We start from the raw sequence: 24,985 nt of genomic DNA on the forward strand, positions 1-24,985 counted from the left end.
TCCTCTCAGTGCAGTTTTTTGAGAGGACTGGAGGTAAAGTAGGGTTGGAGATCCCAGTTGAGGAGCAAGGAGAAGTCCATCTTTTTCTTTAATGTGGGTCTTTCAAGTGCTGTTGCCAACGGACTTGTTGCCTTATGAGTTTATGTGAAATCTACATTAATAGCTGTAAAATGTTGTAATTATGTATATATTTCATTTAGCTTGTATCTATGTAGGACGGACCATATTATCTTCACAGAAATCTCTGGTAGACCAGACAAGTCGTTGCCTAGGCTTGTTTATACAAACAATGGGATCCAAACCTCATTGTTTTACACACACTCACTACAAAGGATCCCATGCTGGGATATGAAGGGAGGCCAACCCGTAATCAATACTTAACTTCCCGGGAAAATTCAAGTTAATCTCCTGCTCAGAATAGTCACAAGGATTTGCATTAAAAGGGGCTGACTTATGCAAAGTATAGAGATTAGAGATGTAGCCAGTCCTTAACCAGGAATAGGGAAGCTCACCAATCAGAGCCAGACTATGCCAACCAATGAGGCATCAGCCTATAATGATATACACAGACTAGATGGGAGGGAAACACACGTTTATGGGAGAGCAGCCATCAGAATCGAACCTTGGTGCAAAGGGTAATTATGGGAAAGGTCTGCCTTTTACTTGTAACTAAATATGTTTGTAGATTATTGTTTTAAGGAATATACTCTGTATTATTTCATGTAATTCTCTTATTTTAACCTAATATTTTCTTCCTTGGTGTAGACTATAGATAGATGGTTGTGTATTAGATATACTTTCAACTACTCACCAATAAATGTTGTTATTGTGTTAAAGCTTTCACTCATGGTCAAAGAACTCTCATTTAACCCAAATCATATCTGAGAGATATTAAATCTGAAATATAGTATACGGGAAACAGACTGCATGGGAGGTCATTATATGTCTGGTCAAGCATGTGGTGCCCAAGCGGCTGCTGTTCTGGCCACGCTTGATCCTCTTCAGACACGGGATGCAAACAGCAAAGGTGCGATCTGCTGCACATGTGTCAAAAAAGGCCCACACCAAGGAACTTTTCAAAATCAGTGGGGAGTCAGTAGCGCCCTGCACCTGCAGAGCTCTGCGATGTGATGAAGTAGGGTGTCTGCCCTTAAGATGCCCCCTAGAGGACATCCTGCCTTGTTGGAGTTGTGCTTCCTCCTCCTCCACCTCCTCTCTTCTATCAGGCACCCAAGTAAAGCCAGTGACCTCATCATCCCCTCCCTTCTCATCACTGGAGCAAACTTGGCACTATGCTGCAGCTGGGAAAACATGACTGCCAGTTTCTTGTCCTTCTTGGGAACCCCCTCTCTGTTACACCCTTCCTCAACCTGGGCACCAACATCGGAGCCTTCAAATCGCTACCCATCCTCCAGCAGCATGTACCCGACACTGTGGTCAAATAGTTCGGGGGACTCCTCCATGCATGATGGTGGGGCTATGGAAGGAGTGACTGTGGTCAAGGAGCCGGTGGAATAGGCCGCTTTGGCAGCTGCATAGGAAGGCAAACTACTCTGAGCCTGGGTGACGGAGAATGAGGACAGCTTTGTTATCCACTCCACCAACTCTTCTGCATGTTCTGGCTCAATAACACAGCCAGCAGCAGAGAAATAGGACAAGCGTGCCCCACAGCCACCTGCAGAGGATGAACCATGTCCACGACCAGCACTAGACACAGAGCCTGCTTGCCCTCTTTTAGTGACCTGTAAGCGTCTGCCTCTCCTTGGTTGCCTTCCGCACATGATGTATATTTTGTTTTGCAACACTGCACTACACTGTATTGTGTACTGTGTACACCACCAGAAAAGTAGTAGCAACTGCACTACGGTTGCACTGTATTGTGTACACCACCAGAAAAGTAGTAGCAACTGCACTACGGCTGCACTGTATTGTAATTACAATTTTTGATCTAATATTCCATAGCAGGGCCCATTCCTGCACCCAACAAGAGTATCTGTGAGGGGTTACAGTGTTCTGGTACCACCAACACCTAAGGCCCAATTTTCTGCAGAATATATAGGGCAGGCTGTATAGCATATATACTGCTGTTCAGAGAATATATTGCCTGGGCCCCCCCACGCCATTTTTTTAAAATTTGGGTGCAGGGTTCCCCTTAATATCAATACCAGATCCAAAGAGCCTGGTAATGGGCTGGGGGGGGGGGGGGGACCATGCCATTTTTCTCAATGATTTTTATCTATCTTGCCTTGACCCGACAATTCACTACAGCCGCAAGGGGTTTTAAATGACTTTTTTTCCTTTAGAAATGTCATTTTGCTGTGGTATTGTTCTAAACACGGGAAAACTGCGCCACTTTACAGGCATTCTATAGACACCCCCCAGGCATGATATTTAAAGGAATATTTCATTTTTATTGTTTCACTTTAAGCATTATTAAAATCACTGCTCCCGAAAAAACGGCCATTTTAAAAAAAAATTTTTGCATTGATACATGTCCCCTGAGGCAGGACCAGGGTCCCCAAACACTTTTTATGGCAATAACTTGCATATAAGCCTTTAAAATGAGCACTTTTGATCTTTCACATTTGTGTCCCATAGACTTTAACGGTGTTCGCATGTTCGTACAAACTTTTTGAATGTTTGCTTGTTCTGCTGAAAACCGAAACAGGGGGTGTTCGGCTCATCCCTAGTGACCACTTTCCCTTCTCCACTGTATCTATGGAAGGAGCCATGTTTGTCACACAGGCTAGACTTCAAATGTGTCTTTGTTCATTTCCATTGCATGGGTTTATTAGTAGTATATAGAGAGAAAATAACATTGTGCTCAGTTCACAGGAAGCTGCAAGGACACTACATTTCTGGCATGATAAAATGAATGCAGCCATCAAATCAGAAGACAGGTAAGCTGCAATATATTAATCTTGCTTGTGGGTTTAGTTATCCTATAATCCAATGAACTATGATCAAAGTATTCTGTTTCTGATGTTTTCTATTTTTTTTTAAATACTTTATAATATGTATTGGTTTGCTATTATAAGTAATAACAAGGCTATGGGCAAACCAACAGAACTATAGCTGAATGTGAAAAATCATCATTAACTGTTTACTATAAAATTATTTACATATACTGCAAGTTTAGAATGAAACCAAAATGTAGAGAATAGTGCTATAAAACAAACCTATTGATAAAAAATAAAAAAATCAAGTAAACAGATCATGTTCAGGAACTCGGTCACTTTCAAGAAATTAGATGAGAATATTACTATCTTTAGAATATGGGCAGACTGAAATCTATAAGTATATTTTAATGTCTGTTACTAAGCTTTTCAATAAGAAGTTAGAAAATACATCTCTAAGTAATTGCTCATCATTAGCCCTTTCATTTCTGTTTCGAAGAAAATAGCAACATTTCTTAATTAAATAAAGATATGTGGCGCTATTCCATCAATCAGTAGCAACAATAGAAATGTAAGATGTAATGGGCAGAACAAACCCCACCTTCTACAATAAATGTCCAGAGAAAGTACCCAATAGCTTGACAATAAATGTCACCATACATGAGTGGATAAAAAATATGGAGATACAGTTCTGAAGTATGGGACAAATAAAAAATATATATAAACAATTAGTGCTTGATGAAATATACCGGTCTCCCCTCATCAAGTGAAAAAAATTTTTTTTCAGTGTGAATCTGTGAATATAGAAAGCTGACTTCTCAAATAGAATACTCGCAACCAAAAATCATACATAAGTGATAAATCAATACCTCACAAATAATCACTGGAGATAAAAATAAATATTAATGATGACAAATTAAGTAAAGTGGCTCTTAAACGTGAGCTTGCGTATAAAAATATTTAAGTGACAAATAGTGCAAAAAAAAAAAAATAAAAAAATTTATATGTTCAGCAAAAAATGTGCAATATATAATAGATACCCAGATGAAAATTCCAATCATACCATAAAATAATAAATAAGTAATTAAGATGAGTAGAAAATTGATTATAATAGGACAGCTAATCCCACCACAGAGATGCTGTCCCAAACGGTGACAATTAGTGCAAAGTAGTCCATACAAAAAGTGCAGTAGTGATGGGTGTTTTCCACAGCAAAGTCTTTAAACACAGTGCAAAAAGAATGTGCAGTGACTGGTAATTTTTCTTCTATGCACGTTCTAGTGCATCTCCCAGGTGTTTCCCCCAGCCTCTCACCTCCAGCAGCGGCCCCCAATGGGCCAAGTAGAGCGGGTGGATAATAACTAGGAGAGGATGTGTTTCCTGCAGCGTGTCTTTAAACATCAAATGAGTCTGTCTCTCATCCCACAGCTCCCAGCGCTCTCAGCGGTCCCAGCGGTTAATCAAGAACAAAGGAGAGGTCTCATGGTGCAGTATTAAAAACACATTTATTTGGAAAAAACGTAGTAACTTACATTAAAATATGCAGCAAACAGTAGATGTAAGCAAAGCTTCCGGGTTCGGCCGTCCCCGAGAAGCGTCGGCACCTGACTCCTCCTACCCTGACGCGTTGCGTCACAGCACGTGACTTTATCATCCCTTTGATAAAGTCACGTGCTGTGACGCAACGCGTCAGGGTAGGAGGAGTCAGGTGCCGACGCTTCTCGGGGACGGCCGAACCCGGAAGCTTTGCTTACATCTACTGTTTGCTGCATATTTTAATGTAAGTTACTACGTTTTTTCCAAATAAATGTGTTTTTAATACTGCACCATGAGACCTCTCCTTTGTTCTTGATTAACCGCTGGGACCGCTGAGAGCGCTGGGAGCTGTGGGATGAGAGACAGACTCATTTGATGTTTAAAGACACGCTGCAGGAAACACATCCTCTCCTAGTTATTATCCACCCGCTCTACTTGGCCCATTGGGGGCCGCTGCTGGAGGTGAGAGGCTGGGGGAAACACCTGGGAGATGCACTAGAACGTGCATAGAAGAAAAATTACCAGTCACTGCACATTCTTTTTGCACTGTGTTTAAAGACTTTGCTGTGGAAAACACCCATCACTACTGCACTTTTTGTATGGACTACATTGCACTAATTGTCACCGTTTGGGACAGCATCTCTGTGGTGGGATTAGCTGTCCTATTATAATCAATTTTCTACTCATCTTAATTACTTATTTATTATTTTATGGTATGATTGGAATTTTCATCTGGGTATCTATTATATATTGCACATTTTTTGCTGAACATATAAATTTTTTTATTTTTTTATTTTTGCACTATTTGTCACTTAAATATTTTTATACGCAAGCTCACGTTTAAGAGCCACTTTACTTAATTTGTCATCATTAATATTTATTTTTATCTCCAGTGATTATTTGTGAGGTATTGATTTATCACTTATGTATGATTTTTGGTTGCGAGTATTCTATTTGAGAAGTCAGCTTTCTATATTCACAGATTCACACTGAAAAAAAAATTTTTTCACTTGATGAGGGGAGACCGGTATATTTCATCAAGCACTAATTGTTTATATATATTTTTTATTTGTCCCATACTTCAGAACTGTATCTCCATATTTTTTATCCACTCATGTATGGTGACATTTATTGTCAAGCTATTGGGTACTTTCTCTGGACATTTATTGTAGAAGGTGGGGTTTGTTCTGCCCATTACATCTTACATTTCTATTGTTGCTACTGATTGATGGAATAGCGCCACATATCTTTATTTAACTAATTTTTGGGGAGCTGAGTGAACCTATCTATGTTGGCGGCTCTCCATCGGGTATTTTACCGTCAGTTTCAAAAATTCCCATACTCACATTGTGGTTTTGCGCACTAGTTCTCACTTATTTAACATTTCTTAATACTTTATTCTGTATAATAAAATATATATTTACATTATGTATGTATTTAGATAAAAGAAATGTCATCAGGATATATTACTAAACAATGTTTACCATACCAGAATTCGCCATCTTCTTTTATCTGATGTTGTAGACGAGCTTTCTCTGATTTATCAATTATATTCCATTCCTTTGAGCTACAGAAGACAGAACATAATTACCAGAATGCCAAATAGATTGTATAAAGAAGTTATAACAAGCCTGAGCTATACTTTATGTTATAAATATATATAAAGAGTATATTTTATACACTGAGATGTAACAAGGTTGAGCTAGACCCTTTTATATGTTTATAAAGCAATTGATATTATTCTTGCATTGCTGATCATGAGAGAAACCTTATGCCGCGTACACACGGTCGGACTTTCCGGCATACTTGGTCCGGCGGACCAGAGTGTGCCGGACAATCCGCCCGTGTGTGGGCGGCGGCGGACTTTTCCGGCGGACTTCTTCCCAAAAGCCCGCCGGACCTAGATTTGAAGAAAGTTTCAAATCTTTCCGTCGGACTCAGTTTCGGGCAGAAAGTCCGCTCGTGTGTGTGCTGGTCCGACAGAAAGCCCGCTCGTGTGTAGGCTGGTCCGACGGACCAAATGCGACACGAGGGGATGGTATTGCATCTCGCGCTCGCTGCAATAGGAAAAACAAATCTTCCTATTGCGGCGAGCGCGGGGCATACCAGGCCCTTAGGTCTGGTATGGATTATAAAGGGGAACCCCGCTACGCCGAAAAAACGGCGTGGGGTCCCCCTAAAATCCATACCAGACCCCGATCCGAGCACGCAGCCTGGCCGGTCAGGAAAGGGGGTGGGGACGAGCGAGCGCCCCCCCCCTCCTGAACCGTACCAGGCCGCATGCCCTCAACATGGGGGGTGGGTGCTTTGGGGGAGGGGGGCGCCCTGCGCCCCCCCCCCCAAGCACCTTGTCCCCATGTTGATGAGGACAAGGGCCTCTTCCCGACAACCCTGGCCGTTGGTTGTCGGGGTCTGCGGGCGGGGGCTTATCGGAATCTGGGAGCCCCCTTTAATAAGGGGGCCCCCACCCTATGTAAATGAGTATGGGGTACATGGTACCCCTACCCATTTACCTAGGAAAAAATTGTAAGTAATAAAACACACTACACAGGTTTTTAAAATATTTTATTAAACAGCTCCGGGGGGGGGATCTTCCTCCGGCTTCGGGGGTCCCTCCGCTTCATCTTCTCCCGGCGTCCGGTTGGTTCTTCTCCGCTCTCCGGCCTCTTCTCCCGGTGTCGCAGGTCTTCGGCCGGCCCCTCCGCTGTCTTCATGTAGCTCTATTGCGAGCGGAGGTCCGGACTTCTTGGCTTCTTGGCTTCTCTTCTCTTCTCTTCTCCCAGATGTTGACACGACGCTCTCTGCGGCTGGACTGGTCTCTGAGGGCTGCGTTGTGACTTATATAGGCGGAGACCCCGCCCCCATATGATGTCACAGTCCCTGGGCATGCTGGGACTGTGACGTTTTAGGGGGCGTGGTCGACCACGCCCCCTAAATCGTCACAGTCCCAGCATGCCCAGGGACTGTGACATCATATGGGGGCGGGGTCTCCGCCTATATAAGTCACAACGCAGCCCTCAGAGACCAGTCCAGCCGCAGAGAGCGTCGTGTCAACATCTGGGAGAAGAGAAGAGAAGAGAAGCCAAGAAGCCAAGAAGTCCGGACCTCCGCTCGCAATAGAGCTACATGAAGACAGCGGAGGGGCCGGCCGAAGACCTGCGACACCGGGAGAAGAGGCCGGAGAGCGGAGAAGAACCAACCGGACGCCGGGAGAAGATGAAGCGGAGGGACCCCCGAAGCCGGAGGAAGATCCCCCCCCCGGAGCTGTTTAATAAAATATTTTAAAAACCTGTGTAGTGTGTTTTATTACTTACAATTTTTTCCTAGGTAAATGGGTAGGGGTACCATGTACCCCATACTCATTTACATAGGGTGGGGGGCCGGGATCTGGGGGCCCCCTTATTAAAGGGGGCTCCCAGATTCCGATAAGACCCCGACAACCAACGGCCAGGGTTGTCGGGAAGAGGCCCTTGTCCTCATCAACATGGGGACAAGGTGCTTGGGGGGGGGCGCAGGGCGCCCCCCTCCCCCAAAGCACCCACCCCCCATGTTGAGGGCATGCGGCCTGGTACGGTTCAGGAGGGGGGGGGGCGCTCGCTCGTCCCCACCCCCTTTCCTGACCGGCCAGGCTGCGTGCTCGGATCGGGGTCTGGTATGGATTTTAGGGGGACCCCACGCCGTTTTTTCGGCGTAGCGGGGTTCCCCTTTATAATCCATACCAGACCTAAGGGCCTGGTATGCCCCGCGACGGGGCTAGTAAGGTGTCAATCTCGCCGATAAAAGCGGCAAGATTGACATCCTTTTCTAGTCCCGTCGCACCTGAGTCACGTTCAAAATGAACGGACTTGTCCGTGTGTGGGTAAGTCCGTTCATTCTGAAAGTCCACCGGAACTCCGGCGAAAGTCCGTCGGAAAGACGGGCGGACTTAGCCCGCCGGAAAGTCCCGGCGTGTGTGGGCAAGTCCGTCCGTTTTAAAGTCCGGCGCACCTGGCGGACAAAGTCCGTCGGAAAGTGTGCCGGACCAAGTAGGATAGAAAGTCCGCTCGTGTGTACGCGGCATTAGACACTTCACTATCATTCAATGAGATGCCATCCAGACTGGAACCTGGATGACCTGATTTCATTACACGATCAATGGCTATATGACCATACTATATGTTATTATCTGGCCTTGATCTATTAGAATAATTATCCATCTGTAATAAAAGTATATTCAGAGCAAAAACAGTTTATTTTAGTTTTGGACAGAGTAGAAAAGTGTCAAAACCTATGTTAGCTTTTTTTACCACCTGTGTACCATTGGAGAAATGTCACTTCTCTTCCTGTCCCATAGACACATCAGGAAGGGAACCCCCCTCTAAAGCAGTTGTCCACTTAGCAAGTGCCCCATTGGAAGTTTGCCATTCTATACCTGTTTCATTTTGGATTTCCCCTCACTTTTGGTCCCTATGATAATGGTTACCAGGAGAATCAAAGGGTGAATCTTCCCAATGATGACACAGATGGCAATAAAAACCAGATGGGTTTGCTCCAGACCTTAGAAGCTCATATCACTTTGATTCCAAAGCTGAGAAAAGACATGACCAATTGTGGAAGTTACATGCCAATCTTTCTTGATTCGGAGTTTTCCAGTAGTTTTCAAATGCTACTAAACACCTAACCATTCATCAACATTTTAAAAGGGGTGTTTTGTGAGTGTTTTTTAATGTTATTGTTTGTGGGTTGAGGGTGTTATTTGAGAGTTTTTTAATGTTGTTTGTGGGTTAACTTTCCTATCATAACTAGTAGCACAGCATTTGTATGCATAGTATTTGTATTTGTATGGACATATATGCATAGTGCTCTCTATTAGTGGCTGGTTATAAGGACAATCAAACCTGTAGTCAGAGGACTAGAGCACTAAAAGGACCCAAGCCTGTCCAAATATTAACTTAGCAGTCCAGTTTTGTTCCTCCCAGGAAGTGGACTGAGACTAAAGTGAAGGGCTTGAAATACATTGAGATAAATTTGAATTGAAAAGTCTCCCATTTTTTCATTGAAATATTAAAGGAATACAATAAATCAACAGTTGGGTGATCAGACATAACTAATGTATGAAGTAGATCCCATGAGTTGAGTATAGCCCAAAGTCCATGACGGCTTTCATTAGCCATTACAACTGGTATACAAACTAGTACTCTGCACATGGTTAGACTATGGAAAATGCGTTAAAGTAAGCCTGTAATAAACCTTGCAAATTTAGTCTTGGCATATAAGAAAAAGGACATGAACGAAGGTTATTCTGAGTGAAAACTAGATATCAAAACCATCTTTTGAACAAAATTTACTTATAAACTCAATTTTTTTCCTGTAAATTGACCTTGGCTCCACCCATTCTAACTTCCAAATCTCCCTATTGGTCAGTAAGGTCACTGATCACACTCATAGAAAGGCTCAGGATATGGGATGTGTAGTGACAAGCTCAACTATTACAGAGAAAGTTGAGATTTTCACGTAATTTCAGCAGCCTGTATCTCTCCTACTTAACCACTTCTCCACCATTTTTTTTGGTAGAAAATTTCTCAGAACCCCCAAACAATATATATATATATGTTTTTTTAGCAGAGACCCTAGGGAATAAAATGGCAGTTGTTGCAACTTTTTATGTCACATGGTATTTGGCACAGCAATTTTTCCAACACGTTTTTTTTGGGAAGAAAAACAGTTTCGTGAATTAAAAAAAAAAAAAGACACTAAAGTTAGCCCAATTTTTTTGTATAATGTGAAAGATGATGTTACGCCAAGTAAATACCTAGCATGTCAAGCTTGAAAATTGCGCATGCTCGTGGAATGGCGCCAAACTTCAGTACTCAAAAATCTCCACAGGCAACACTTTAACATTTTTTTACAGGTTACCTCTTTAGAGTTACAGAGGAGGTCTTGGTATAGAATTATTGCGCTTGCTCTAACGTTCGTGACAATACCCCACATGTGTGGTTTGAATGCCGTTTACATATGTGGGCACGACGTATGCATGCATTCACTTCTGTGTGCAAGCTTGCGAGGACGGGGCGCTTTAAAATATTTTTTTTGTTTGTTTGTTTTATTTTCATATTTAGATTTTTACACTTTCCCTTTAAGAAAAAAAAAAACATTTTCCTCACTTTTATTCCTATTACAAGGAATGTAAACATCACTTTTAATAGGAATAGTGCGGGGTAGCAATCCTTTTTAAGCAGGGTTCCCCCTTCCAGTTAAAATCCCTGTACTCAGATCCACTAGGATACTATCTTATTCTCAGAGGTTCATGGAAGGGCACCAATCTCACTTTATGCAACATCTATGCCCCGAACACCAATCAAAATTTCTTTTTGTCCAAAGTGTATAAACGATTATTCGTGGCTCCCCACCAATTTGGTCATTGGAGGGGACTTTAACCTGACCTACTCCCCTTGCCTTGACAAACATTCCTTAGGGCATGGGAAAACTCCCACAGCCGTCGATAGAAAATCCACCGTCTTTTGTCAATTAACCAGGAAATATGCCCTGTTTGACACTTGGCGTACCACCTACCCATCAGCTAAACAGTACACTTTTTACTCCCACCCCCACAAGTCCCACTCGCGACTGGACTACTTTTTTGTCAATGCTCCGACCCTGAGAGCCTGTACAGGCTCAGATATGCAGGCTATCTCGTGGTGGGACCACTCTCCGATTAAAATTTCCCTCGCACTCTCCCCGGGATCCTTATGTACATGTCATTGGCGCTTAAATGATTTTATAATTAAACATGACCCTTCCAGAATGGAACTGGAACAAACCCTGAAGCTATACTTTGCAGAAAACAGCTCTCCTGAGGTGTCTACCTCCTCCCTGTGGGAGGGTCATAAAGCGGTCTTCAGAGGTCAGTGCATATCACTCTCCACTGCTCTAAAACGAAACGCCATGGTCAGGAGCTGATAAGTGCACAAGATAATACCTTTAGGGGACGAGCCCTCTAGACATAGTTTTTCGAATCCAGTTAAGGGGGAGAATTGAAGATTCGTTACCAGCGATTGCGCATAATGCCGTATTTGCAAGTAACTAAAAAAAGCTTGTCTGGGGATATTAAAGGCGTCTTGCAGATCTTGAAAAAAAGAATAATGAAACATCAACAAACAAAAAACTTACTGGTTTACACCGATTATAGTTGTTTGCAAGACTCAGAAAAGATAAAATGTTGGAAGATGATAGGTTCAGGTTCTGATCTCCTAAATAGTAAGGAAACAAGGGGGGGGGGGGGGGGTTGTGGAGCCGTTTAGAATCTCAATCCACATATCTGCAACGTTGACAGACCATATTAAAGTAGTTTACTCCATGTAAAATTACACGGGTGGCGGCATCATGTTTCATTATTCTTTTGTTCCTCCCCATTTCTTCCAAGCCCCCTAATTAACTTATATATGCCCACTAGACTATATATATTTATTACTTGTATACTTGGGTTTAGTATGTCTCTATTTTCATACACTTTGCAGACTAGATATTACAACTGCACAGGAAATCCCTGAAGAAGGAATTAACATCCTAAACATTCCGAAACATGTTGGATTTTTCCATATATATCATTCATGTATGAGTTCTTCACCATTAGAACCTTTATGTCTATGATTAATTGCAGTTATTGTATACTTTATTGCTTTTAAATCTTCTATTTCTGTGCAATTTTGAATAAAGTACCATTATTTTTATATACTCTGATGCCTTTCACCTTTATACATATCTATACTTCCCATCTCCCTCCCACCCACAAAATCCCTGGGGTCTCCCTTTTGTTTATATATATTTATAGAGATGACCGGGGACCATCTGTTTCCTGGAAACCTCTCTGGTCAACTTCCAGCGCCAGTGGATTTCTTCTCCAGCTTGCGGATCGTGTGGGCAAGCTGGTACAAGCAGCGGAAGGTGGCGGGAGGGAGGTTGTCCCCTCCCGATGCCTGTAAGAACAATCAAGTGGCTGAACTGTCACTATGATTGTCCTTACGGTGCAGGGAATTGCCGGATGAAGAGAACAATACCGGGTTGATGCCTGTAGGTGCATTATCCCGGTATAATCACTGAAACAAGTGGACGTCCATGTATGCCCTCCCGGCGGGAAGTGGTTAAAGTGATTGTAAAGTCTTGGGGTTTTTTAGTTAAAAATAACAAACATGTTATACTTACCTGCCCTGTGCATGGATTTGCACAGAGCAACCCTGATCCTCCTCTTCTCAGGCTCCTCTTCGGTGCTCCTGGCCCCTCCCTCCTGTTGAGTGTCCTCACAGCAAGCAGCTTGCTATGGGGGCACCCAAGCCAAGCCACTGCTCCCTGCATCCATTCAGACACAGAACCATGGCCTGGCCCGCCCCCTTTCTCTCCTCATTGGCTGACTGACTTTGATTGACAGCAGCGGGAGCCAATGGTGCTGCGCTGCTGTCTCAGCAAATGAGGAGGGGAGTCCCGGGCAGCCAAGACAATCCTACAACATCACTGGATCTAGATGGGGCTAAGGTAAGCATTAGGGGGGCTGAGGGGGCTGCTGCACATAGAAGGCTTTTTATCTTAATGCATAGAATGCATTAAGATAAAATACCTTCTGACTTTACAATCATTTTAACATTTGTACATTAAGGTGTCCTCTGATGATGATTTTTTTCTTTTTAAGCTCAGTTTGAAAATTCCCAGATTTGTTTACAATGAATACAACTAATAAAGTATGTTAAATAACCACCTAACATATCTGTCCTGCTTCAAACACCATGTACCTACGACTATAGAATAGACAAACAAGCCAAGAATGAGAAAGGGGACCACTGTGAAAATCAAATGTGAAGGATTCTGCTGAATGAACACACTGCTAGCAGTTGTGCCACGCTCAGTAGCAACTATTTCAATGCAAAATTAAGTGTCAATAAATACAGTGCTCAAACAAATAAAATTACTCTGAAAAATAATATAAAAAAACTATAAAATACATCTAATATGTGCAATCACAAAAAGTGGTAACTCATTATGCCTAGTACTTGCCAAAAACCAAGAGTCCCATAATCCATCAATGTTAAACGTAGCATCAAATCAGATAAAAAAATATCAGATAAAAAAAAAAAAAACAGTCTAAAAAATTTTGTTTTATGTTTTTTTTAATCTGATTCTTTTAAAATCTGACTAGATTGTATGTTTAACATTGATGGATTATGGGACTCTCACAATATTGATTTTTGCTAGCAGTGCCAGTGAGGAAGATTACATATTAAAACATAAACCTCATACTGATTCTTTAGCTGCTGTGTTTCACATTACAATATCACATTGTACTGTTTTTATTTCACCTGTAACCATAAAGAAGACACTTTCTCTGTGTTATCAACGTTGGAGGAATGGAAATGTAAAGGTGCTCATAATAGTCATATTTCAACCCTCATTTCTCCAAGGCCATTTTGGAAAATAGCATAAAAACTGGTTATCATTCTGCCCTTCTTATTTCATAAATCTGGGCCAATGACACCAGCAAGGGCATAATACAGAAGGACATGTCAGGCTTACTTATCACTCCAGGATCCGTTCCATTCCACTTGTCCCCACGGGTTTCTTAGACGAACAAGTTTTACCTTATCTGCTTTAAATGTTGTCTGTATTGTAGAAAATACAAAGAAGCAGATTTGTCATTAGATGTTTTCTACATTGAATGCCTATAAAATAGTATAAATGCATTATGCATGTGATTGGATTTGCTCATTTCTGTGAATGTTTCACAGACTTATTGGCTTCATCACTAAGGCAGAACAATACGGCATCACTGAAAAGTGCAGTAACTCATAGAAACCAGATTTAGTGTTTTCCTGCATATGGCTATTATAACTCTGATCGATTGCTTAGGCATATTGCTATTTAACTTTACACTGTAATGCTGAATAAGGCTGGCCATACATGGTCGAAAGAATTTTCTTTTGAAAATCAGAAAATTCGTGAGTTTTTTGATCCGATGGTGCCACCATTGATTTCGAAATTCGGCCAACCAAGCCTTCAATTTCACCTCATGTTGCTACAGAAGAGAATTTTTGTGGCTGGGAATCTTCTTTTCTTTCCGGGAATTTTCTTTTCTTGCACATTTCTTTTTCGATTACATTTCTCGCACGATTCTCCCATCATTGATTAGAAAATCGTTCATTTTTCAAAAAAATTTCCAACATTACTCAAATTTGATTGCCGCACGAAAATCGGCTGTTGATGCAGCCCACTAATGGTGCGAAATACGAACAAAAATTCTTAGATTTTAAAAGTAAAATTCTTTCAAAATTAGACCCATGTATGGCCTGCCTTAGACCACTGAGATTTAAATGAGCTTTGCTTCTTAAAGTGTTTGTCAACCCAAAAAAATAAATGCAGATCCTGGTCCCTTAAAGCAGATTACACAGCACAGCACCTGTGCTGTGTAATCTGCCCCCCTCTAAACTGTAAAAAAAACCCTGAACTTGCCACTTCCTGTATGCCCTCTCTAAATAGACCACCAAAATCAGGGCTGCTCTACCCTGATCACCATGGTCTGATTGCATCCCTGCATCATACGTATCTGTCCCCTCTGCTCTCCTCTCTCCCCCCTCATCCCCTCCTTCCTGCCTGTCACCCCCCTCTGTGTCTGTCTCTGCCCCCCCCGCCGCTATTATTCTGAAATAAAAAAACTTTAAATTATCACTGCCAGCGTCTCTATTAGAGGCTGGCATAGCACATTGTGTCATTAGTTTAAAAAAAAAACGAGTGTTCTAAATACCTAATTTGAGCTGTCTTCAGGCTGGTCACGTGACTCGCGGCCGCTTTACAGCTCCAATACAGGGCTTCTGCGGAGGAGACGAGTGGCCATGTGATCTCCCCAGCTGAAGTCAGAGGAAAATCACGGCCCCTCCCGCAGAATTAATCCATCGGAACTGTAAAGCGGCCGCGAGCGATGTGACCGGCCTGAAGACAGCTCACATTAGGTATTTAGAACACTAGTGTTTTAAAACTAATGACACAGTGTTCTATGCCAGCCTCTAATAGAGGGGCCGGCATGGTTTCATAGATGTAGCGCCCTCTACTTTTAGGTAGGCGCTTAGTGGTGTTTTTTTGATAGTGTAGAATATAGAGACAGGCAAATTTAACCAGGGCCGTGTCCTTTGCTAGGCCTGGATGTGGATTCAGGGTTGGGAGTGTCAGAGTAGAAGGGGGTGTGGCCGCCTACACTTGGGCTCAGGTATACCTTCTCTGCCTAACAGTGGATTGTGCTGGAAAGAGAGGATGGGCTGAGACCTGAGTGGCAGGAAACCCCATTTGAGAGAAGTGACCAATGGTTAATTCATATGGTCAAAGGGGAGATCTCTCATAAGGGGGAGGGGGGGTCACATGCTCTGGGAGTTGGAAGTTGGGAGTTTGGAGTGTTTGGAGGCTAGAGGCCCGGGGAGTTCAGAGATCCCGGAGGCAGGTAGCTGGAGGTGATTCCAGGGAGGCCAAAAGTCTGGCCCCTGGAGACAAAGTCAACATGTAGTGCTGGAGGAATACCAGATGTCCCATGCAGGGGATGTGCCGGGCAGTGTGGGAGGAGAAGGAGGAAGTAGGAGCCAAGCGGAGGAAGAAGACTGGGTAATCGACTTTCTGTGAGTAGAACATGGACTGTTGATTGGGAGACAGCAGCGGGAGTGCAAACCCAGTAGAGTTAATCAGGAACTTCATACTGTGTATCTAAGGACCACAGTATCAAGCACTTTCCAGGACTGAGAGAAGTTTGACAATACAAGTCATGGAAATAGGCAGCATGGCCTGTGACTTTGAGTTCACCACCCACAGCGTTATTCAGAGTAATGCTTATCTGTCCAAAATTGGGAGTGCTACGTCAGAGAGAGGAATGGAACCAGGAAAGGATCGCTATAAGGGACTTAATTAATAAAGCCATGGCTACAGATTAATACCCTTCAACCTAAAAAATGGGATCGGATGGGGTATCTCATATACCTCACTGAATAACCCACCAATTTATACCCAAAATAAAGAATTATAAATCCGGAATCTTGACTGGTTGGTATTGTGTAATTGCATGGGGGATCGGAAGCGGAGCAGTCTGACAAAAGGTAATGAACAGACTCAGCAGCCCCCATGGGGGTACCGCTACATATAGATGGGTTAACAAACCCTTTAATGCAGACTTATGGTTCAGACATTCATGGCATTACAGAAGACACAGAGCTCTCTGACAAAAATATTTAACTTTTACATTTTTAAAGGGTCAGTCCACACAAAACAGCAGAAAATAAAACAAAAACAAAAGAAAAAAACAGCTTAGTTTTAGTTTCTGATAACTCCTGACAGTAGGGACCTTTCTGTTAGCTCTGATGTGCTTAAAGTGATTGTTACCCCATTATTTCATATTCCTGATATGTGCCTGTTGTACCATGTACTTGTGTTAAAAAAGCATTCTGTTTCCTTTTAATTTCTTCCTTTGTGTGTGAAACCTGGTGATCTAGCCAGTCCCTCTGCTATCCTATTGCAAAATGGGCACAAGAGCACATCTATCCCAGTGTGGTTAGTTTTCTGCCTGTCCTCCAAAGGCCAAGACATGTGCCGAATTCCCCCTCCCCCCTGCACTGGGGAGCTCAGTCAAGTTGGACCCCCTTTTGCCTTCAGAACTGCCTTAATTCTTCATGGCATGGATTCAACAAGGTGTTGGAAACATTCCTCAGAGATTTTGGTCCATATTGATATGATAGCATGACTAAGTTGCTGCAGATTTGTCGGCTGCACATCCCTGATGTGAATCTATTGGATTGAGATCTGGTGACTGTGGAGGCCATTGGAGTAAAGTGAACTCATTGTCATGTTCAAGAAACCAGTTTGAGATGATTTGAGCTTTGTGACATGGTACATTATCCTGCTGGAAGGAGCCATCAGAAGATGGGTACACTGTAGTCACAAAGGGATGGACATGGTCAGCAACAATACTCAGGTAGGCCGTGACGTTTAAACAATGCTTAATGGGTACTAAGGGGCCCAAAGTGTGCCAAGAAAACATCCCCCACATCACTACACCACCACCATCAGCCTGAACCATTGATACAAGGCAGGATGGATCCATGATTTAATTTTGTTTATGCCAGATTCCGACCCTACCATCTAAATGTTGCAGCTGAAATCGAGACTCATCAGACCAGGCAACTTTTTTCCAATATTCTAATGTTTAATTTTGGTGAGTCTGTGTGAATTGTAGTCTGAGTTTACTGTTCTTTGCTGACAGGAGTGGCACCCGATGTGGTCTTCTGCTGCTGTAGTCCATCTGCTTCAAGGTTCGATGTGTTCATAGATGGTATTCTGCATACCTTGGTTGTAACAAGTGGTTATATGAGCTACTGTTGCCTTTTTATCATCTCCAACCAGTCTGCCCATTCTCCTCCGACCTCTGACATCAACAAGGCATTTTCGTCCACACAACTGCCGCTCACTGGTATTTTTCGGACCATTCTCTGTAAATCCTGGAGATTGTTGTGCGTGAAAATCCCAATAGATCAGCAGTTTTTGAAATGCTCAGACCTGCCCGTCTGGCACCAACAACCATGCTACATTCAAATTCACTTAAATCCCTTTTCTCTTCCATTCTGATGCTTGGTTTGAACTTCAGCAAGTCATCTTCACTATGTCTAGATGCCTAAATGCATTGAGTTGCTGCCATGTAATTGGCTGATTAGCAAGTTGTGTTACCAAGCAATTGTACCTAATAAAGTGGCCAGTGAGTGTATTTATGTATATATGGGTTGTTTTAACAAGTAAGGGTTCACATATACTTCTGCAGTCTGCACACCTGCTGTGGCCATTTAATACCAAAACCTTCCAGGTGGACAGAAACAGAGTTTTGAATTACAGTAGGGAGATCTCACTGTTTCAGTGTCCAAGACATAAGATGACTCGGCCAACCAGACACCACTTATAACTAGAACATCACTTTGTGTGAACTGGTCCTTAATATATACTGTGTGGTGAATAAATAAAACATCTTTTACATTCTGTATGAGCAGCTAAAGTGACCTTGTCGCAAAGTTAAATAGCACATGTACCTGTAAAGTAGATTCTTACCTCTTGTACTGCTATGCTGAACACTGCTCCACTGAAGAGGAATTGCCACCAAAGTTTCTTCTAAAACTGACATTTCCTCCTCCTGTGTCCCCTACAGTCTTGTATTGACAAAATGGTTGTTGGGAGAAACCAGTGCTTGTGAGGGGATAAAGGAAGTCAAGATTCCTGGAAGTGTCAATTTCAGAAGTCAATTCCTCACCCTTGGAGGTGGCAACTTCTCTTCCCTGTAACGGAGCAAGAGAGCCACTTGAATTAAGGATGACTCTCAATCCTAATGTGGATACAGGCACTCTACTCTTCTCCATCTGCTGTGGTCAGGTACGCCAGACACTTCTCCCCTTCCCATTTTTGAGGCACTCAGCAGGGGTGCCCCTTATCCCCGATTCTATTCATATTAGCACTAGAACCCTTAGCCATAGCGCTCAGAGAAACTAACATTTCTAGTGTCCTCTGCGCCAGCATACACTATAAAGTGAATCTTTTTATGGAAGACGTGTTTTAGACTCTGACTAACCCTCTCACCACTCTGCCTAGTTTGCAACAGCTCCTTACACACTTCAGACATCGGTGGTCTCCGGATCAACCCTCAAAAGAGGATTGCTTTTAAAGTTTCTCTCCTAGTTCGTTGTGTCCCATCTTCAATCATGTTGCGTCCTCCTCTCTGGCATACCTGGGCATGTGGCAAACTACCATTCCTTGCTGCGCACTTTGACATCTCTCATGCAATTGTTTCCTAATATATTGTGGATAGGCTGCAAATATGTGGTCAAAATGACGATTTTGCCCAAACTTCTTTACTTTTTTGAATGCTACCCATCCGCATTCCTTTCTTTTACTTGCGCCTTCTACAAAGCAGAATTCTCTCTTTCATTTGGGCCTATAAGCACCCTAGATTCTCACATTCCACCCTCTTTACACACAAGTTATGAGGAGGCTTGGGGTCCCCAATATGGAGCAAAACTATCTGGCAGCTCAAATCTCTCATCTTACCATGCCCCATGCTACAACTGATATCCTGCTTTGGGTACTCCTGAACTCCCCAAATGTGTACCAGCTCTAATTTTGGCCCTGCTATGGCACCCCCACAGACTTTGTCCACCTTCCTTGAGTCCCCTAATGTTGCACAGTCTGAAACTCTGGGACTCCATATGCTGCTTGGGCAACCTCATATTCCCCTTTCTACCCCTTCTGCCGCTTCTAAACACTCCTCTCTTTCTTCCAGGCCTAGAAGAGCTGGAAGCATTTCGATGGTGGTGGTTTCATGGGTTCACGCATGTTCTTCATTTTCTTTCCTCTTGCTCCTTCCCTCCTTGGCCCTCTATTCAAGAGATGAGTTGCCTTCAGAATTTTTTCCGATATATCCAGCTTCACCAATAGGTGACTTTCTTATGATGCAGCTCAACCTTCCCTTTCCAAAAAATTACCTTCAAGCACATCTTTTTAAATTCTCCTGGCTCCTCGTGTGCTATCTCGGCGATCTACTCCTGATTAAACGCTTCCTACTGGAAATGAGATTTAGCAACCCCTTTTTACCCAGCAGAGTGGAGCAAAGCCTGGTCTATGATAGTGAAATATTCTTTTAATACTGCTACCTTGGCATCAGCATATAAGGTCCTATTAAGATGGCAATGGGTGCCAGCTCCTATAGCACATGCTAATCCACCTCCTACGACGGATGTTTCAAGGACTGTGGTCAGCGCAAAGATGTCATTCACGTTTGGTGGACTTGCCCACGTTTAACCGGATTTAGGTTCAGGGTCTTTGAACTTTCGCACACATTGTTTGAGTTACCCATCCGCAAAGACGCAAAACTGGCTTTATTACATTGTCCCATTCAAGGCCTCCTCTCATAACACCAAAAACTGTCAACCTTTTTATTTCTTGCTGCCAAATGCACCATAGCCAAGGCTTGGAAGAAACCCACTGTTTTGTTTGCAGCGGTTAAGGACTGCTTGACCACTCCGATGTTTAATGAGAAGATGTCTAGCATGATTCTCATTACAAATTCTTAAAAGTATGGGAACCTTGGCTATCTTACGCTTTTACTACTCTACACCTGACTACTTTTGGCAACCTGTGACCTATTTCCTGCCTAATTCCTGCGCTTCCAGGATCTTTTCCTAACCCCCCCTTTTTATTTTTTTATTTTTTCGTACATTTTCCTCTGATCCCGTTCTTTTACTTATATTTGTATCCCCCTGGTTTATTTCATTTCTTCTATTTCAGGTTTATTAATATCTGGGTCTTCGGACCCGGACAGTGTAGTCAGGCCTGCTTGGCTTCGAGGCCATGAACTTGAATCCTTGAAGTCTTGTTTAGTACTTAATACTGGAAGACTGTATACCCATTACCAACCCCCTGCATGGGTGATCTGTTGTTTTGTACTTTCTTAAAAACCCTCAATAAAATTGTATTGTACCAGAATTAGGATGACTGCAGATGATCATAAACATCAGTTTCATTCAGCATCATGTAATTCCTACATGGTTTGGTCTCTTGGTGACTGTGGTTGGTGATTCAGTTTCCTAGCATAATCTTAAATATTAGTTTTGGAAATGCTGAGCCTTTAAACAAAATTTCACCAGAAGACCCCTGTGCTATGCCAGTAATATACATATCTATGTTATACCTCTTCCACTCCTGTTACGGAATAAGCATGACCTTTAACCAGTCCACTAGCCATACGGGTCTCAAACTGTGCAGGTACAATAGCCTGAAAAATACAAAGTCAGAAGTTAGACAGCCACACTCATAATAACCCAATCTTCTGCTATGTTAGTCAGTTAAAAGAAAATGACATCTTGCTTGGTAGCATTGATAAAGATAATTAAATCAAATGTACTGTAGCCCTAAGGGCTGATGTCTGAGATTTGTAATAAATAATTCCAGGCAAGGCCAGCTACTGTCAGTTAATGAAAAACACACATTGCACAAGACAAACAATGCAAACATGGTGTTCTGCATTATATAGAGTCAATCAGTTGTTAAGTCTGAGCAGAATTCAAAGCAAAACGCAAATCATTTAATTTTTCTTTCCCATGAAAATATTAGAGATACTGCTGATCAATGTCAGCTATCTAAATTAAACATAAAAGCATATACAGTAAACGGCAAAGCAGCATAAATACCTGAATGTTTATAAAGAACACGTACAGTAAACCCAGCATGCGCTTTTCCAAAGTAAGAATATCTAACATTCACTTTTAACTGAAAACATGACATATTAAGAAAATAGTTGTTGCATAATGCATCCTTTTGGTAACAGAAAAGGAGGAGAATGCACAGAAGTCTAAAACCAACACATATAAGATACTGTAGTTTCTTTTGCAATTCCATAGGTAAAAGAAAGTATCTAGACAAAATGCCACAGTCAAAAACAAGTCCATTGCAACACTCAAGTTACACATTTCAGTGACATGCTTTTCTTCTTAAATCTCTTAATGTCATCTACTGTTTTTGAATGTTTGGAAAGGATCCCTGTAAAGTCTCTAAATCACCCCTTTAAGAGCTGATAGTTGCTCAGAGAATATATAAGAATTCTTAATCCCACTGATAGACAGTATTGTTGAGCCAACACATGTCAGTCCTTACTGGACAGCTGGTATTCCTGTTACCCTTCTTATATCATTCAGTTCTTCTTCTGGTAGTTGTGGGGGCTGTCTGGGAGAGCTATCAGGAAGATTATTGGCTTCAGCTTCCATGAATTAATTACAGTATCAGAAATCTGTGCTGGAACACACTCTTGGTACAAAGCCTTCCTAGCCTGACACAGCGGACAACATAAAGTGGGGAATATTTTAAGAGTTGTCCAGGTGTGGGTATCGTTTAAAATCACTATAAAATGGAATCCAATTAAAACTTTTTGCATTCGATTTGAAAACATAGGAAAATGAGGGAGGGAAGGAGGGAATGGAGTTGTAGTAGCAACATAGACCTTGACAGAGGTTCTAAGTGTTTATAATATTGTCTTTTGCCCTCTGGAGAAATTCCACCTCGCTGCCTTTCCTGTTAATCCCACATTAAATTAACCAAGAGCAGGAAATCGTCAACGAGGACAAAGACAGCAACATAAAATAGATGAAAGCTTCTGCATTCTAAAAATAAATAAATATAAAAATTAGCTTGAAATCCCTATGTAACCTCTTCCCGCTGACGTGGCACATAAATGGGGCCTCTCAGAACGTGGGCTTTAATGCCAAGAGGCTGCACCTATGTGGCCCTATGTAAACACACCCTTCGGTCACCCAACACAGTCATCGGCGGGGACAGGAAAGCCCTTGATGCATATTGGTGCGATTATGTGGCCACTGTGACAACTAATCACAGTGGTCACATGCTCGCTTACTAGCATTTAGCTCTTTATAGGGTCAGGAGGTGGTGGCAGGAAGTGGTTAAAATGATTTAGGCACTATGAATGCCACACTAGACAGCTTTGTTAGGTGAACCCCACTTAAGCTATTACAAATAGTTTTAAAGCCAAGCAAAAAAATCTTGCACATTATACTAAATCCATAAAGGCCTTGCTTGGCCCCTGGGACCTACTAGACATTAAAAAGTTCACAAATCTCAAAAAGGAAGTTAGACTATTAATTACCTACCTACACCTACCTACCCAAGTCTATAAAAGTCCATTACAAAGTAAAAATAAATTATTTCTGGCTCCCACCTTGAAAAATAAGTCTGTAGTATTCAGGCATAGGTATTGTTAAGCTCTCTGACCTTGTGCAAAATCTACAGTATGTAGCTATTAGCTAATAGTAATAGTAAAAAGTAATTAGAGATTACAATAAAAGGCACCAAACTGCAAATAACCACCACTGGTTACTTAGCAATGGAAGTGTGAATTTGCAAAGTAAAAGTGATTTTTGTAGTGTCTCATCCAGGCCTACAACACTGGTGGCTTGTTATATATGTAACTATATTAAATAATAAAAAAATAACCTTTTATGTTTCACAGGCTGCAACATGAACACACAAAATTAACTTTTTATTGGGCTCAATGACCCTTATGGGGCTTTTTTTGTAGTAATATTTGTAAACCTTACATCTAGCCAATAAAAGGATGACCCTGTCATGGCACCTTCTAGTGGGGTTTAGAAAAACAGTAAACACCAAGCTGCCTATATAGTACAATATAGCTGAATGAGCCACAAGAATTCCTATCCATTGACATGAATGTTATGTATTTTGCCTGATACAGATCATAACATTATTACATGCTGTATTTTCAGATCTATAAAGCCAGTATACCATGCATGGGGATTGGGGAATACAAACCACAGATGGTTTTGGTTCCAAGCCTTTTCCTTCTAAAGCAGGCTGCTTGTCACCCTCACTTTGTATCATTCGTATTAATGCTTGCCCCATATCAGGTGGTGAGATACCATAGGACAACCCATTAGCTTCCTGGCATCAGCAACAGAAAGCACATAGGTTAAGACAAGCTACAACAAACTATGTATCCAAGACAAGAGATAAATAAATAAATTTGCAGTATTTATTATATTTGCTTCATTAAAAAGTAAGAGACCTTTTTTAAGACACAAATAAATACATAGTAAATCATTAAATAGATCCCCTTAAAGCAAATATCTGCCTTGCCCATGCAGGAAAAAGCAACAGGTTTGCATTAATGCCCCCCTTCCCCAGCAGCATATACTCATCTTTCCTTTGCTTCACTGCTCAGTTCAGCCACTGGGAAAGAAGAAAATGCTCTATACTTCTGGGTATAGAGTGCATGTGACAGTGCTGGAGGTTGATGATTGGCCCAACTCTGTTACATTGGTGCAAAGAGAATCCTCATCTCTTTGTAAGCTCCGACTGGAATAAGTTTATAACACGCGGGTCTCTTTCTTTCCTCCCAATGGCTGAAGCCTTAAGTAAACCTGTTACTGCGCTCTACACTGGCAAAACACGGTTTCACTTGGTAACACTAAAATATCTCTTTAACCAATAAGCTCATAAGCAAGCCAGACCAGTTTTAATAAATTAAAATGAACATTTTTGATTAGTCCAGCCGAACCAGGATTGACTTTAATTAGGCTGCACAAATTAAAAACAAACCTGGCTCATGCAAAATGGAAAATGGTTAACAGCTCCGTACAAAAACAAAAAAACTGTTGTGGGAAGTCACACAAAAATCCCTTTCACTAAGACCCAAAGAGAACTATGCTTTGTTGCCACTAGGCAGGGTAACCAAAAGGGAGTAAGTACTTAACATTGCTGTGCTCCATCCCTTTCTTTATCCACCACCACACTGGCCATTCTAAGTAAGGTTGGCCATACACTGTTAGTTTTTTTTTTTCTTCAGCAGTAGATTCCTTCATCCACACAAACATGGTGGATGGAGGAATCCCCCCCCCCCCACACCAGGACATAGTATTCTGACAACAGCACCCACCTCTATCAGAATACACCGGTCAGCAACTGCAGCTGAATGGTTGCAGCCACCGATGAATACATAT

General features: G+C 42.1%; 1 protein-coding gene across 5 annotated transcripts in view; it reads right to left on the reverse strand.

The window, feature by feature from the left end:
- The window catches only part of CAPN3 (calpain 3), a 265,534-nt gene that overhangs the window by 96,904 nt on the left and 143,645 nt on the right, over nt 1–24,985 (reverse strand). For 4 of the 5 annotated variants that reach the window (XM_073610524.1, XM_073610528.1, XM_073610523.1 and 1 more), the window contains exons 6-9: nt 23,799–23,927; nt 21,151–21,234; nt 13,974–14,059; nt 5,923–6,000 (exon numbers count right to left, since the gene is read on the reverse strand). In XM_073610524.1, coding sequence (XP_073466625.1) covers nt 5,923–6,000; nt 13,974–14,059; nt 21,151–21,234; nt 23,799–23,927 — 377 coding nt within the window. The remainder of the gene's footprint in view (nt 1–5,922; nt 6,001–13,973; nt 14,060–21,150; nt 21,235–23,798; nt 23,928–24,985) is intronic. The other variant, XM_073610527.1, reaches the window with a different exon arrangement.

This window comes from Aquarana catesbeiana, linkage group LG13 (genome assembly GCF_042186555.1).
Source record: "Aquarana catesbeiana isolate 2022-GZ linkage group LG13, ASM4218655v1, whole genome shotgun sequence".
Taxonomy (NCBI): domain Eukaryota; kingdom Metazoa; phylum Chordata; class Amphibia; order Anura; family Ranidae; genus Aquarana; species Aquarana catesbeiana.